Below are 17545 nucleotides of genomic sequence, written 5' to 3'. Positions count from 1 at the left end.
TGAACTAGTTGTTATCTGACAAAATGATCTTTTATTTTAAAAGTTTTCAAAAGAATAAAAAACTGGAAAAATACTCTGTTATGGGGGTGGAGAGAAAAGGCCAAGTTATAGAAAACAGAATCAAAGGAAATCAAGGCAAAACAAATATTATTCATCTAATTTAATAATCTCAAAACCTCTTCTTGTCCCTTTTCTCCTTAAAAATACAAAAACAAAGTCTGGTAGATGGAAAGAGCAGCTTTTGTTTGCTAAAAGAGATGTAGCACAAAAGATAAATTATTTTAATATGGCTATGGGCAAGACAAGTCCGACCATAATAGAGAAAACATTGGGAATAAAGCTGCAGGAAGGAAGAAGGAAATGTTTCATTATCTCTTGAATAATAAAACCTGGAACCAGAAAAGTGAAACTTTGTATAGCGAATGTATATTTAGTAGCCTTTAACAACATATGTCAATGTTCTTAAGAATCTATTTTAAAAAAATGTAGAGATTAAAAAACTATTGTTTCAAGAATAGTTTTTAATGGTATTCAAAGTATTAAAATTATAAAATGACTCAATGAAAACAAGTTACAGAATAGACCACAACACAAATTATTTATTTACTACATTATTTTCCATAGTTAGGACACTGAGACATTATAGTGAATAAAACATTTTGGTTATAATCATCAAAACTGTGACTAGTAGACATCCCACAATAAATATATGTTCAAGTACTATTTCAAAGTGGACATTCATTCTAATACACAGATTAAAAACAAACAAAAAACCCAACTGTAGTTCCTTGTCGTATATGAATATTAGCAAATACATGAATTTGATAATTAAGCTTGCTTTGAGCAAGTTGGAGAGTGAGAAAATCATCATCACAATAAAATTTTCATATATTCTGAAAGGTAGTATGATAGGTGCCCCCTCTAGTGTCAATTTTTGGCTATAAGACCTTGAAAAAAGGAAGAGGTAGTAGAAAAATAAAACTTGACATTAAACCTTCACTTAAAAAACTTCTTAAAAATTAAGTTACATAGCAAATCATTTTAAGACAGATAAATTAAGAAGACTATCAATGAACTACAAATAAATTCAAAACTTGGTAGCTTTGGACAAGTAAAGGAAATGAAAGAAACAAGGTAGTAGTGGTATATCAAGGAAATCTGTGATTCTCTTTTAACACTTAAGGATCTATATTTTACCCAACCATTCTGCTTTCAATCACAACTTAATTTATGTGTAACCCAAAGAGATAGAGATGACATAAAATGCAACTAGGGCTGTGCTAAATGTCTATACAGAGATGAAATGGTACCTCAAATAATTGAGATGATTTAAAAAAAAAGTATCCAGGAGCATAGGTACAACAGCACTATTACTTATTTGTAGTATATGCCTTGGTTTAAAAAAAGAATCTTCTTAGTGTTAGTAATATCCTTTCCAGAAATGAAAGGGTACTTGAGCTGTATATGCATTTCATTTTTTACCCCATTACTATGGAAACTACCACAGACAGTCACTTGATTGTCTCTTGAGCACTATCTCACTTCATAGTTCATAAACGAATATAATACTAGTAATCTTGTTACTTTCAATAAATTGTCTTAGGTTCTTTTCAAGCTTCAATTTGCCTTCTTTTTACAAATCAAAGGTTATAATAATTTTTCTCTATCTCTTTTTTTCTGGAAGTAGAGAATGGGAAAGAACTCTATCATAATCCCACACAGTTCCCTGGTTAAGTTTATGTGCCCATTTTAGAACTTATATTTTATCCTGATTCCCTGTGAAAATACTAGAAATGATCTAATCTTGTAAGGCAGCCACAATGTAACAAATAAATGAATCTTATTCTGTAAATATATAGTGTGTGAATATATAGAAAGATAAAGATAAATTCATATCTCTCTATATATGAATACCTAGAGGGTATATTCTGTAGTAATTTTTAAAAAGCATAAGGGTAATTCTTTTTTTCATATATGCATCTATCTATCTATCTGTCTGTCTATCTATCTATCTATCTATCTATCTATCTATCTATCTATCTATCTATCTATCTACCTACTATGGTTTTTCTTTTTCTTTTCTAGATGTGTGATTTGATTATTATGACAAACTCCCCATGGAGAATGGAGAAGTCTTCCACTTATACAGATCAGAAACTCATGTGTAACTTAGAATCTTCTAATTATAATCACTGAGAAGTTAAGTGACTTAGCCATGTTCACCCGGTTGGTCTATAAAAGAAGTAGGACATGAACCACTAAGTTACACTGATTTCCTTTATGTAAAACCTTTTTTTTGATCTATATGCTAGTAATGTGGGAAAGCAATAAATTTCTCTTTCTTAAAGTTGAAAAATTCACACTACTTATCATGAAGCTAAAGAATACTAAAATGAATTTTCCAATTCTTATTATGGAGTTAATTTTCTCATATTCTAGTGGATGTGTAAGGCTGTATGAAACAAAATTATTAACCATAATAAAGAGATGATTCCTCATAGGATTGTATGTTATTGTATTGTAAGACTGAATTCTTTTCCTTATCAAAATTTGAGATCAAAATTTAATAACTTCTAACATTTTACAGCAGAAACAGAAAATGGATTTCTTCCTCATCAAAAATAGTCATTTTAAATGGGAAAATATACAGATCTTTGAATTGGTATATTATCATATTTTAATTTTTTTAAATGTGAAGATGCTGTGTGACTAGTTTTTTAATTAAATGGAATTATATTCTACATACTGAATGGACAGTAATTTTGTAATTGGCTAATCTGGCATGGCATTCATTATGTATGAACAATCCATTTTATGTTATTATAGGATATTCACCAATTTTATAGTTCAAGGACCATAAAGTCTGGCGAGCTATTTTCCATTTAGATTAACTAATTTTGTGAATTCAGAAATATCTATGACAAACTTTCCAGTTAAGTATGGAAAAGAATACTAAGAAGAAAGACAATGAAGACACTATTAGAATGGAAAAATTATGATGAAGGTTAAGGCTCTATTTTGAAAAGAAATAAAATACTAATGTTCAGGTAATAGGTGATCTTTGAGTTTTACTAGTACATAGCTCCTTCCAGAAGCTCTCTTGAAGGAGCATGCCCAGGCCACCCAGTCTCACTCCTTTGACCTCTATCATATTCTCACAGGAGGTCAATTCCTCCTTGAAAGTTCTTTGATGGCAGGAACTGTCTTATGCCTTTCTTTGTTTCCTCAGAGCTTAGCACAATACTTAGCACACAGTAAGTGCTTAAAAAAGATTTATTTACTGACATAAGGTTTAGTAGAAAATATCTGCCTGCCCTCACTTTCTGTGTGATATCATAAATGTCACAATACTGAACATAATGTTGAAAATTACTGACTATTTCATTTTTGCAATTTTGGGGAAATGAATTTAATTTCGACTTGAGTTCTATAAAGTAATTTACTACAGTAGAATTTAATTAAGAGACATAAATGTGTGTATGTTTGTGTTTTGCATCTATGACCAATGCTCAGTGTTTGCACAACTCAAAGTCTGAGTTCTGGAGCAGGTAGTAACCTTCATCAGTAGAGGGCATCTCCTTGCCCAGGAATTTGCCATGCTGAGGAAACTGCAGGGGCAGACCCTATAGGCAGATTTAAATATGGAGGTAGAGAGATGAGACTAGTGACTGTATCAGGGTGAGGAACTCCTCATAGTATGGAAACTCCTTCCTTCAAAGCAGAGTCTGAGTCATCTGGGACACATTTAAGGTCTTAATGAGTCACCTCTGGGGAGGTACTCAGAGGCTGGGAGACCTGAAGGGGGTGGGTCACAAGGTCACAGGCAAAACTCTAAGGCAGGGCTTCAGTACTCCATGACTGGTCACTCTACACATTGTGGGGCTACAATGTTTTGTCTAAGTTTTGCTTTATTTGACAATCTTTTATATAAGTTCTGAACATGTTATGTGGACAATACTACTCCATAGTCACATGAAGCAATATTAAACTACACTATAAATAGTATGCAAATTCAAACACAGTCACTTTATACAGCATAGAACAAGAGAAAGAATACTGAGTGCACTAGGGATGGCATGTCTGTGCTTGAGTCCTCTATCTACCACTGGCTAGAAGAGTTTGGTCAAGTAAAACCTCTTTGAACCTCAGTTTCTTCACACATAAAACGAAGATAATACTCATATTACTTACCTCACAAAGTTGTTACAAGCATTAAATGTTAAGTACCTGGTAAATTTTAAAACTATAAAAATTTCATATATTGTCATTATTATTATTCAAGTGAACAGAGACTTTATACAACATGGGGTGAAAAAAATAACATTTAACTTAAGAGACAGAAGATTTGAATGTGAACTCTAGATCTACCATTTACTAGCTGTGTGATATGGACAAATCCCACCTCTGTAAACTTCAATTTCCTGATTTGTAAAAAGGAAATAATACTCAATTCATCTATCTCAAGGGGTTGCTGGAAACGTCAAATAAGAAAACATATGTCAATTGCTTTTACCCTTAAAAACCGTATATAAATGTTATTATACTGTTATGAATTTATACTTGCTCTTGATAATTCATAAAATCATGCAGTTTTAAATCACCATTTTGTATTTAAACAAATATAGCATCTTTCCCATGTGAAAGTCAAGGTATTTTATGAAAAAGCATTTAATCAAATAAATATCTTTGAGCACTTAAGAGCAAGACATGCTAGTACGCTATAAAAAATTAAAAGGGCTTCCTATAATCTAGTAGACATTATTAAAGTTGTTATTCCATACTTTCTCGTCTCATCTTTCTGAGGAAAGAAAAAATATACTAGGGAATACAAGATCATGGATTCTTAGAGTTGGAAGGGATTTTAGACATCAACTATTCCAACACCCTCACTTTACAGATGTGGAAACTGAGCTCGATGTTAAGTTATTTGTGCAAAGTCACAAAACTACTTACTGGGAGAACCAAGACTAGCACAGGGGCTTCCTAACTCACAGTTTAGAGACCATTCCAATATGCCAGCTTCCTGCTTAGTAAATTATTCATTTGATCTTATTAGTAAAAATGAATGTTTGGAATCCCAAACCTGGAGGATGAACATTTAATCATTATTACTTGCACTGAGGGTTAGATAACAAAGAAATAAATGTGAATTTTATCTTATGTTAATTTGCCCCTTAAATTTATTTGCAAGGTCTATTTAGAAGAGAATTATTCAGTGAAAACAATCAGTTCTGACAATGAAATAAATAATATAAATATTTCAAAAGTAAGCAATGGTATATAAAAAAAAAAACCTACCTTAAGCCATAACAAGGCAAAGTGAAGAATCGGAATAATGCCAGAAAAACTCTCAAAGGAAGTAAGGTAAACACATAGAGAAATGCATCCAGGCATAGAAAGATTCCAAAAATCATAAGCTAGATTGTTTTAAAGAGAAAAAAAAAAGAGTACATTATTTTTTAAGTAATTAAGGAAACCAATTTTTTTTTAACAAAGTTTAAGAACAATTAGGCATTTTACTTCTTATCACTAATTATTTCATAGAGATTCTGTTCCAAAGGACCATCTACAATTTTTCCCACAATACGTCATCCACTTTAAACAATCACTTAGAAGAGCAGGCTTTGAACCAAATGATGGATGAAATATTGAATATGATTTGCTAAGACTTTACTCATTCTTTAAATGGTTTTATTAAAAAAAAAACCTTATGAAGATCTACCTCTAAATTTGACTCTGTTTCTTTTTCAGCATGAGAGAGGCAGAAAAGTGAACTGGACTGAAGTTCAGTCCTGGAGTCAGGAGACTTCCTTCAAACCCCGTATGACATTTGCAGGTTGTGCAGCCATGGGGCAAATCATTTAATCTCTCAGTGCCTCCAGAGAACTCTCTAGGGTTTTAAGTTATATAATTACCCATCTGTATTGGTAAAGGGAGTTTCTATACCAATGAAATCACAGATCTGGGTCAAAAATAAAAGGTCCTATTGTTTGAATAAAATATAACACATAATTTGTGAAAGGACTCAATGTTAAAAGAAAATCTACAAATTTCTTTGTTCACTAATTTTAAAATATCTCTAAAATATAGTCAAGAGAATTTACTCTATTCAGAAGATAATTTTCTTAAGATAGAAATGCATCTCTTTTTTTGTATGGATAATTTTTAACCTTAATATAAATCTGTATCAAACAAATGTAGCACCACATTGCATAAACTCAGACAGAGGCATATTTTGGAGGTTAAGCCTTGTCACAAAAAGTTACATATTCTCCAATATAGGCAATTCAGAAGTAATGTATGCTTAAATAGGATAGAAAAAGGTTAACCTTTTTTATGATTTAGTGTAATTGCTATTATTATTCAATTGTGCTTTCATATAGGGGTTATATCGAACCACATTGCACTTTTGCTCCTACACTAAATGGCCTACATCATTCTTCTATGTACTTTTTAATAGTTTCATTTCCTCCTTCTGCAATGAGCCATCACATGTCTCTGCTTTATATTTTCCATAATTCTAATCTATCTTTGTAACATATACACAGTTGTATAAGTGAGGATATATAGGGTAAGGTGAGCTTCATATCAGATATATTATTCACATATTTTTTCTGTTTTCTTCTGTTTGACTCGGTTCTCAAATGGTTGAGTTTATTAGCTATAGTCTCTATCTCCATATCCATTCTATTCAGTGAAATGGAAACCATTTCCTCCATTATATCAAAGTTCTTGATAAACTGGGAATACCTAAGTATCAGATTTAGACTTATAAAGTATTTCAGGGGTCACTGAATCTAAGCTCTTTTATGTAGTAGGAACTGAGAGCCCAGAGAAGTTAAGGAACTTCCCCAAGGTCTGGAACCCTTGACTCCTCATATACTGACAAGGTACATTTCTGACATATTCTAAGACTTCATCAAACTTGGACAGAACTACTCACTTTAGAGTTTATCTTTCAAGAACTTTCAGTCTTTGAGTTAAGTCTTTTGTTGGGTCTGAGATGAACTAGAAAGAACACTGAATTTGAGTAAGATAAGACATGGGGTTGAACTCTCCCCATGACAATTAGTAGCTATATGACTATGGGCAAGTCACAACCTCTGAGCCTAAATTAATAAATTCATTATCTATAAAATGGAGCTAGTAAGTATCTATAGTGCTTACCTAGCAAAGCTGAGAGGTCAATAAAGGATTATAAAGTGTTCTGCAAAGTCTATGTAGTAAGTCATTACTACGTGTAGTAAGTGTATGTAGTAAGTCATGATAAAAGCCTATTTCTGAAAATGAAATATTTATTTTTATTGAATTAAAAGGAATTTACTTTATTTCTAACATTCTTTCCCATTTTACATCTATGAGTCTATGACAGATGAATCAAACAACATTTATGCCAGTACTGTGCTAAGGATATAAGGAGAGGCAAAAGCCAGCCCTGGCCCTCAAGGAATTTAGAGAGACAACATGCAAACGAATACATACAAAGCAAAATATGCAGGATAAATAAGAAATAACTCCTTTCCAATACTTTTTCCATAGTTCTCATTTGTTTTCTAAATTTTTTTCCTCAAGCACTCTTATTCCATTGAGAAAAACATTTTTTTTAACTCTTGCTTCATCTCTTATAGGATTTCTGGTTAAGTTTATGCCAAGTGTGATTTGGTGGATTCTTTGTAGTTTTGGAGTCATTCTCTTCTTCTGAGTTCGTGTCTTGAGCATCCCTGCTAACATGATAGCTCATTATGATGCAGTTCTTTTTTTATTTGCCCATTCTTTCAGCCTACTTCCAGACTTCAGATTTGAGATTAGGTCTGGGTTCTGCCACAGTTCTGGAAGGAAGGTCTGGGCTGGTTCTATTGTTGCTTTTTGGGAAATATTGAATGTTATGTTATTCCAGAATCTCAGCGACAGTCTGGGTACCTACAAATTTTCAGTACTCACAAAGGGGTCTGACCCAAGGCAAAGTCTGATTGCTGCATCCCCTGGTCTGAACTCTGAAAATCACCTGACCTGGGTTTGGTGCTATGCAAGAGTAGTTCCTGGCCTCAGCCCCTATCATGTAGCTGGAAAGCTTTATGGTTCAAAGCGGAAGAACTGTAGGTTCACCTTTGATCTGGGTTTCCTGTCGAGTATTCCTCTGCTGGCTGGGCTAGAAGCTAGAAGTGAGACCTTGCTCTGAGTTTGGGGTGTGAATCATACTATTACTGCTACTGGCTCTGAATTTCCTCTTTTCTCAATATACTGTCCAGAGACTCCCTATCAGGAAAAACAATGCCAACTGTGTAGCACAGATCCTCTCTCACTCTACCCTGAATCTGTGACTCAATATTGACAAAGTTGCTAGCTAGGATCTATTCCCAAAACAGCCTTGGTATAGGTCTAGGATGTCCCAGACACACTAGCTGTGTGCTCCAGTCTGAACCTTCTCCCCAGTGTCTATAGGCCTTTCTGTCTCCCTATGGTGACATGAACCAAAGGACTCGTGTCTTTTTTTGGATTTCTCCAAGATTTCGTCTTGTCTGGTAAATTTTACAGATCTCTTTGGAGAAGTTGTGGATGGGAGCTCAGTTGCATTGCTTTCTTCTAGTCTACCATCTTGGCTCTGCCTCAGTTGTCTTTCTTTTTACGTCTATTTGCATTTCCAGTGCTTAGTACAGTACCTGGTCCAAAGTAGCATGAATAAATGCTTTCTGACTAGATAAAACTAATAGGCTTTCAACTACATATATCTAAACATAAATCAAGACATGAGAATCTTGTCAATCTTGTTGCTATAAATTGATGTATATCTGCAGTATTCTTTAACCTAGAGCACAACTGATAAAAAAATTTAAATTAATGAACAGAATTGGGAAATTCAGCCCTTCTGAAACTTTTTTTTGAGGAGGGAGGGCAGGGCAATTGGGGTTAAGTGACTTGCCCAAGGTCACATGACTAGGTTTTTTGTTACATGTCTGAGGCTGGATTTGAACTCTGGTCCTCCTGACTCCAGGACCGGTGCTCTATTCACTGCACCACCTAGCCACCCCCTATGATGAAATTCATAAAATTTGAAGGAGTGTCAGATGAGAAGGAAATTATACTGCAAGGAATATATGGATTTGAGCAATTTTTATCTCAGTTTCAGGAATAATGGGAATAAATGGAGCTTTTCTTAAAATGATGGGTAGTATCTATCTAAAACCAGGAGCAAGCATTATCTGTAATGGGGATAAGCAAGAAGCCTTCCCAGTAAAATCAAGGGCAAAGCAAAGATGTTTGTTATCACCACTATTATTCAATATTGTATTAGAAATGTTAGCTAAGACAATAAGAAAAGAAAAAGAAATTGAAGGAATAAAAATAGACACTGAAGAAACAAAACTATCACTCTTTGCAGATAATATAATGGTATACTTAGAGAACCCTAAACTAGAGAATCAACTAAAAAACTAGCAGAAACAATGAACAACTTTAGCAAATTTTCAGGATGTAAAATAAACCCACAGAAATCATCAGTATTACTATACATTACCAACAAAACTCAACAGGAAGAGATAGAAAAATTCTATTAAAAATAACTGCAAACGTTATAAAGTACTTGGGAGTCTACCTACCAAGACAAACCCAGGGACTACAGGAACACAATTACAAAACACTTTTCACAGAAATAAAAACAGATCTGAACAACTGGAGAAATAATTGCTCATGGAAAGACTGAGCCAATATAATAAAAATGACACTTCTACCTAAGTTAATTTATTCAGTACCAACCAATCAAACTACCAAAGAATTATCTTACAGAGCTAGAAAAAATAATAATAAAATTTGTCTGAAAGAATAAAAGGTAAAGAATATAATGAGGATCAATAAAAAATGTGAAAGAAGGTAGCCTAGCAGTACCAGATCTCAAACTATATTAGAAAGTAGTAATCATCAAAATAATCTGGCATAAACTAAGAAATAGAGAGGTGGATCAGTGAGAATAAAGTACATAATTCACAGTAATAAATGACCATAGTGATCGAGTGTTTGATAAGCCAAATGATGCAAGCTGTGACATCCATTTGACAAAAAACTGCTGGGAAAACTGGAAAGCAGTTTGCAAGAAACTAGTCACAGACCAAAATCTCACAATGTATACCAAAATAAAGTAAAAATGTATACATAATTTAGACATACAGGGTGATCTCAATCAGCAAATTAGGGAAGTGTGGAACATTTTACCTATCAGATCTATGGATATAAGAAAAGTTTATGATGAAATGTGAGCTAGGGCATCACAGGAAGCCAAATGGATAATTTTGATTGCATGAAATTAAAAGGGTTTTGCACAAACAAAAACAATGCAGCCAAAATTAGAAGGAATGCATGGGAAGGGAGAAAAATTAAAGCAATAAAGCACTCATTTCTCAAATGTACATGGAGCTGAGCCTTTCCCCAACTGATAAATGGTCAAAGGTTATGAACAGGCAGTTTTGAGAAGAAGAAATAAAAACTATATGAAGTCATAAGAAGCTCTAAATCACTATTGGTTAGAGAAATAAAAATTAAAATAGCTCTAAGGTGCCAACCAATACCTATCATATTGGTTAATGTGAGAGAAAAAGAAAATGATAAATGTTGGAGGGGATGTGAGAAAATCAGAGCACCAATACACTGCTGGTAGAATTGTGAACTAATCCAACCTTTCTGGGGAATAAATTGAAACTATGTCCAAAGGGCTATAAAACTGTATATATCCTTTGATCCAGCAATACCACTACTAGGTCTGTATCCCAAAGAGATCAAAGCAAAGGGAAAAGAATCTATGCATACAAAAATATAACACTTTTTTTTGGTGGCACTGGAAATTGAGGATATGCCCACCAACTGGGGAATAACTGAACAAGTTGTGGTATACGTTTGTGATGGAATACTATTGTGCTACAAAAAATGACAAAGGAGAGGGTGGGAAAGAATTTGGAATTCAAAATTTTTTTTCTTTTTGGAGGGGGGAAAGTGGGGTTGTGTGACTTGTCCAAGGTCACACAGCTAGTAAGTGTTAAGCGTCTGAGGCTGGATTTAACTCAAGTCCTCCTGACTCCAGGGCCAGTGCTCTATTCACTGTGCCACCTAGTTGCCCTGGAATTCAAAAATTTTTTAAATGAATATTAAAATTTATTTTGAAAAAGAACTAAATTGGAGGGAGTCACGATGGTGGAAAGTAAGCAGGAACTTTTCTATGCTCCTCCACCAATCCTGTCACTAAACTTTTAAAAAGTGAATCTGAATGAATTTTCGAGCAACAGAAGCCACTGGGAGACAAAGCATGACAGATGTAATGGGAATGTAAATTTAAAGATCTTCCCTGCCCCTAGGCTAAAGTGCACCTGGAGCCTGGGGTGGGAGGCTTGTTTTTCAGTTGATACTTTTTGATTGGCCAGTTGGTGTTACATTCTCTGAGCCAGGAGAAGGCTATATAAGCTCTGATGTGTAGCTTTGTTTTTGGGGCTCACTTTGAGAAGTATTCTGTGATTTGAGCTGGATTCTGGGAAGCCGTTGTCCACAGCCCCCCCGCTTTGAAACCCAGATGTTGATTTGGTATGGATGTAATGGTTGAACAGTTTGGAAATCTGTCTACTTGATCTGTTTTTGTCTTGATAATTCTGTCTGTATACTTTTGAAGTTCGGGGTGCTGACCTTTTTCCCCTGAACTAGGTAAACGATACATATTTGACTGATTAAAGTAAGCTTGTTAACCCATTTTGAGTTGCTTTCCTTTATCAAAGCAGATCCAAGAACCTGTGCTGGCAGCCACCCTGGGAACTCTGGGGTGCTTGCTGCTACAACAGATTCCCAGCCGAGGAAAGTGCCCATGTAGGTCCAGGCCAGGGGAGTGTGGAATACTGCACCAGCACGGACTACAGTGGAGTGAGAAGGAGCCCCAGCCAGCAGACTCACCCACCATAAGGCCGATTCACAGCCATCTCACCACAGGATGGAGGATCAGTTGGAGCTGGGTAAGAGAAAGTACAGGGCCCACAGCAGCCAAAGCAGCTTCTGGGGCTACCAGCCCACAGCCTGGATGTTTAAAAATCACCTACCTCAACTTCCAGGAATCAAGATAGCAGAATAAACCCTACCTGCTCTGATTCCCCTTCCCTGACCCAGAAAACCCAGAGATAAATGTCCCACTCAGAGTGAAATCCTGAAATAGTGGAAATAGCCTCAGGCTTAGGAGTCACTGAGAAAGGGTGTAACTGAGGCAGTAAGGAGTCTGAAGTGAAGGGCAGGAGGTGTCCCAACAAGTCCCACCTCAGCTGACCAGCAGGAGCCCCAGGAGCCCAGGGAGGTAGAGCCAGCAAGCACTAATAATACAAGTCAGGAGTGCCTTAGAATACCACCAGGAGAATCTGCAGACACCAGAGCTGCCAGCTACCACCTGCTGAGCCTGTCTGAGCTGTAGCCCAGAGACACAGAGGTGGAAACCTGAAGTGGCCAGACCACCCGTCCCCTACACATTACTCTGTGAGCCTCCCTGGCTTTGGACTCAGTCTAGACACTCAGAAGCTACAGCACACAAAGTTAACAATCAAACTCCTACCTCCCAGTATGAGAAGCACAGTACATCTGTACCCCAGAAGCAGATATCAAGTCTAAAAATTCAGGACATAGGCAATCACAATGGGCAAGAAAGAATCTGTGAAATCTAGAATGATACGATCCTACTATAGTGAGCAAGAACAACCAAATTCAGAGGACAACATGGACTCTATACTCACACTAGAGAACACAGAAGGAAATATGAACTGGTCTCAAGCCCCAAAAGCATTCTTGGAGAAAAGATTTTAAAAGCCAAATTAGAGAGGTAGAAGATAAATTTGAATCTATAGTGACCAAACTGGAAAAAAATCTCACTGAAGAAAATAAGTCCTTAAAAAGTAAAACTGGTGAACTGGGATGAGAAGTTCAAAACCTAATTGGAGAAAATATCTCCCTAAAAACGAAAACTGAAAATATGGAAAAGGAGGTTCAAAAACTAACTGAGGAAAATAATTCGCTAAAATTTAGAATCAGTCAAATAGAAGCTAAGGACTCTTATCAAGAGTCAGTCAAATAAAATATAAAGATTGAAAAATTAGAAGAATGTCTTAAATATCTCACTGGAAAATCAACTGACCTGGAGAACAGATCCAGCCAGGAGAGATAACCTAAGAATTATTGGTCTACCAGAAAGCCATGATGAAAAAAAAGCATCCTGGACAACACCCTCCAAGAGATTGTCAAAGAAAACTGTTCTGAGGTCCTAGAATCAGAGGGTAAAATAGTTATCAAAAGAGTTCACTGGACTCCTCCTCAAAGAGATCCCAAATTGAAAACTCTAAGAAATATAGTAGCCAAATTCCAGAGCTACAAGGTCAAGGAGAAAATACTGCAAGCAGTCAAAAAGAAACAATTCAAATATCAGGAAACTACAGTCAGGATTACACAGGACCCAGCAGCTTCTACATTAAAAGATCGGAGGGATTGGAATTTGATATTTCATGAGACAGAGGAGCTAGGACTGCAATTAAGGATCAACTACCTGGCAAAACTGAGCATAATCTTTCAGGCAAGGAGATGGTCATTTAATGAAATAAGGGACTTCCAGAACTTCCTGATGAAAAAGCCAGAGCTCAATGGAAAATTCGAACTCCAATTACAAGACTTAAGAAAGACATAAAAAGGTAAACAAGGAAAACACACACTCACACACACACACACACACACACACACACACACAAACATAATTTGGGATTCAATAAGAGCAAACTGCTTACATCCCTATATGAGAGATGGATACCTGTCAATATTGAAATTTACATAAATGTTGCAACATTTAAAGGGATATACATAGATAGAGGGCATGGGTATAAAGGAACTAATCTGATGATAAAAAACTTTATTAAGGGGTACAAAGGGATTGTAACAGGAGAAAAGGAAAGGATGAGGCAGAAAAAGGTAAACTATGCCATACGAAGAGGCATAAAAACATACTATAGTAGAGGGGAAGGGGAGAGGGAGATGAATATAATATGAATTTTATTCTCATTGGTTCTAGTTCAAAGAAGGATTAACACAATCAGTTAAGTTTAGGATTCTAACATGAAAAGATACAAAAACTCATTATAATAGAAGGAAAGCAGGGAGGGAGAGGAGCACTGTATGAAATTTCCTCACATTGATTTGGATTCGAAGAGGGAATAACATACCCTGTTAAGTATAAAAATCCATTGTGCCTTACTGGCAGTAGGAGGGGTAAGGGTGGTGGTGTAAAAAGAGGGGAGGTGGTTAGAAGGAAGGGAAATAGTAGTGAGGGGAAAGGGTAGATAAAGGGGGAGGGGCACATAGAGGGAGGCAGTGGTCAAAAGGAAAAATTTTAAGGAGGAGAAGGGAGAAGGAAGAAACAAAAACATAAGCAGGGGAGGGAATAGGATGGAGAGAAAGAGACAGATAGTAATCATAACTGTGAATGTGAATGGGATGAACTCTCCTATAAAACAGAAGCGGAGAACAGAATGGATTAAAAACCACAATTCTACAATAAGCTGTCTACAAGAAACAAATTTGAAGCAAGGGTAAAGGTAAAAGGCTGGAGTAGAATATGTGATGCTTCAGCTAAAGTAAAAAAAGCAGGGGTAGCAATCCTTATCTTAGATAAAGCAAAAGCAAAAATAGATCTAATTAAAAGAGATAAGGAAGGAAACTATATCCAGCTAAAAGCACCATCACCATTAAGAATGAAGCAATAGCATTACTTAACATATATGCACCAAGAGGTATAGCATCCAAATTCCTAGAGAAGAAGTCAAGGGAATTAGAGGAAGAAATAGATAGCAAAACTATACTAGTGGGGGACCTCAATCTCCCCCTCTCTGAACTTGATAAATCTAACCTCAAAATAAACAATAAAGAAGTTTAGGAGGAGAATAGAATTTTAGAGAGATTAGACATGATAGATCTCTGGAGAAAACAGAATGGGAATAAAAAGAAACATACCTTCTTCTCAGTATGTGGCACATACACAAAAATCGACCATGTACTAGGGCATAAAGACCTCACAATTCAGTGCAGAAAGGCAGAAATATTAAATGCATCCTTCTCAGATCATGAGGCAATAAAAATCATATGCAATAAAGGGCCATAGAAAGATAGACTAAAAACTAATTGGAAACTAAATAATTTAATCCAAAGAAAGAGTGGGTCAAACAAGAAATTAAAGAAACAATCAGTAACTTCATTAAAGAGAATGACAATAATGAGACAACATACCAAAACTTGATGCAGCAAAGGCAGTTCTTAGGGGGAGTTTTATATCCCTGAATTTATACATGAATAAATTAGAGAAAAGGGAGGTCAATGAATTGGGCGTGCAATTGAAAAACCTAGAAAAAGAACAAATTGAAAATCTCCAATTAAATGCTAAATTAGAAATAATGAAAACCAAAGGAGAGATTAATAAAATTGAAATTAAGAAAACTATTAAATTAATAAAGCTAAGACCTGATTTTATGAAAAAAACAATAAAATCGATAGACCTTAATCAAAATGATTTAAAAAAAGAAAGAAGAAAACCAAATTACAAGTATCAAAAATGAAAAGGGTGAATCTACCTCCAATAAAGAGGAAATTAAAACAATAATTAGGAATTATTTTGCCCAACTGTATGCACATAAATTTGATAATCTTAGTGAAATGGATGAATATTTACAAAAATATAAGTTGCCTAGATTGACTGAAAAGGGAGTAAATTATTTAAATAACCCCATCTCAGAAAAAGAAATAGAACAAGCCATCAGTGAACTCCCTAGGAAAAAATCTCCAGGGCCAGATGGATTTACTAGTGAATTCTATCAAACATTTAAAGAACAACTGAGAAAATTTGTGGAACTGAATTTCGTAAACTAAAAGTAAACAAATTAATAAAGAAAAAAAAGAAAATTTGTAACGCAGACTCTCATGGAAATGATAATGTAAACTAAAAAATAATAAAATAAAATGAAAAATAAAAAAATAGATAACATTCATAGTAAGGAGTGAAAATTAGCAAATTAATTTCACTTCTACTGCCAGGTATAATCATTTCTTTGTGTGAAATGAAGTTTTCATTGGTGTTGATTGGACCTGTCAAGAAATGATAATGTATTAAAATTTCTACCTGTGAGTTTGAATTTCACACTTTATTTGAAGCAAGGAAATCAATTCAATAAATATTTTCATATACTAATACTCTCAAAAAAATAATGCCCTATTGTTTCCTCCTGAAAATGAAATAAGAATTCTTCAAATCTCTTTCTTCTTTGCAATTTAATTATTTTTTTCTGAGATTTTTTATTATTTTTGTCTTGATTAATTTGTTTGCTTTTAGTTTACAAGATTCAGTTCCACATTCCCTTGAGTTTCAGATTTTCTTTCCCTCCCGCCCCCCATGATGGCATACAATCAAGTATAGTACCGTGTTTCCCCGATAATAAGACACTGCCTTATTACCTTTTTTGTACAGAAAAACACCAGAGGGCTTATTTTCAGGGGAGGGCTTATTTTAATGAACATTGACAGCAATTTTAATAAACAGGTAAATGTGAACAAAAAAATGTACCTTTATTCAATAATGAATTCAATAAAGAACAGGATGAAGCTCTCACTGCTGCAGCTCTGATTGGATGCAGCTTGGGGCGTGGCGTGCGTTTCACGGGGGGGGGGACGGTGCATACAGAGGGTACCGTAATGTAGCGTGTAGCGCAGGGGATCACCTTCACTACAGTAGCAATCTCAATAGGGCTTATTTTAGAGGAATCTTACACAGTAAGGGGAGGGCTTATTTTCAGGATAGGTCTTATTATCGGGGAAACACGGTATCTGCAAATATTTTCACATTAGGCATTAGTCAGGCTATAAAGAAGGATTGTAACAGATGGAATGAAGAATGGGAAAGAAGAAACAAAACCAAACAAGAAAATGAAAAAAAGGCAGGTAATTTGCTTCAATCTGGGTTCAATCGAAGTTCTTTCTCTGGATGTAAACATCTCTCTCCACCATGAGTCTTTTGGGTTTGACTTATGTCTCTGGATTGCTGAGAAGAGTCCAGTTTATCAAAGTTGGTCGTCACACATACGTTGTGTCTGTAATTGTGTAAAAATTCCTCCTGGCTCTTCTCTTTTCACTCAGCATCAGTTCCTATAAGACTCTCCAGGTAAATATGAAGTCCATCTGCTCCTCATTTCTTATTGCCCAATAGTATTCCATAACATGCATATACCACAACTTACTCAGCCATTCCCCAATTGATGGGCACCCCATTAATTTCCAATTCTTTGCTACAACAAAAAGAGCTACTATAAATATTTTTGTACATATGGGTCTTTTTGAGTTACAAATTTTCTCCCCATTTTTCCCCTACCCACCAACCCAAAACAGCAATCCCACTGAACATCCCCTCCCCCAATCTGCTCTCCCCCATTCCCCTTCCAACTTTCCAGTAGGGCACAGTGGATCTCTATGCCCCAGTGCCTGTATATATTATTTCTCATTTATATGTAAAATA

The 17545-nt window shown here is 35.3% G+C and overlaps 1 protein-coding gene across 1 annotated transcript in view; it reads right to left on the bottom strand.

Moving 5' to 3' along the window:
* The window catches only part of TAPT1 (transmembrane anterior posterior transformation 1), a 104870-nt gene that overhangs the window by 49725 nt on the left and 37600 nt on the right, over positions 1–17545 (bottom strand). The window contains exon 3 of the mRNA XM_069069385.1: positions 5299–5417. Within this exon, the coding sequence (XP_068925486.1) occupies positions 5299–5417 (119 nt within the window). The remainder of the gene's footprint in view (positions 1–5298; positions 5418–17545) is intronic.

Source organism: Petaurus breviceps, unplaced genomic scaffold (genome assembly GCF_028583685.1).
Source record: "Petaurus breviceps papuanus isolate PSGF00001 unplaced genomic scaffold, PetGlider_PUasm1.0 140, whole genome shotgun sequence".
Taxonomy (NCBI): domain Eukaryota; kingdom Metazoa; phylum Chordata; class Mammalia; order Diprotodontia; family Petauridae; genus Petaurus; species Petaurus breviceps.
The sequence above is the reverse complement of the archived record's forward strand: the minus strand, read 5'-3'. Positions and strand labels throughout refer to the sequence as shown.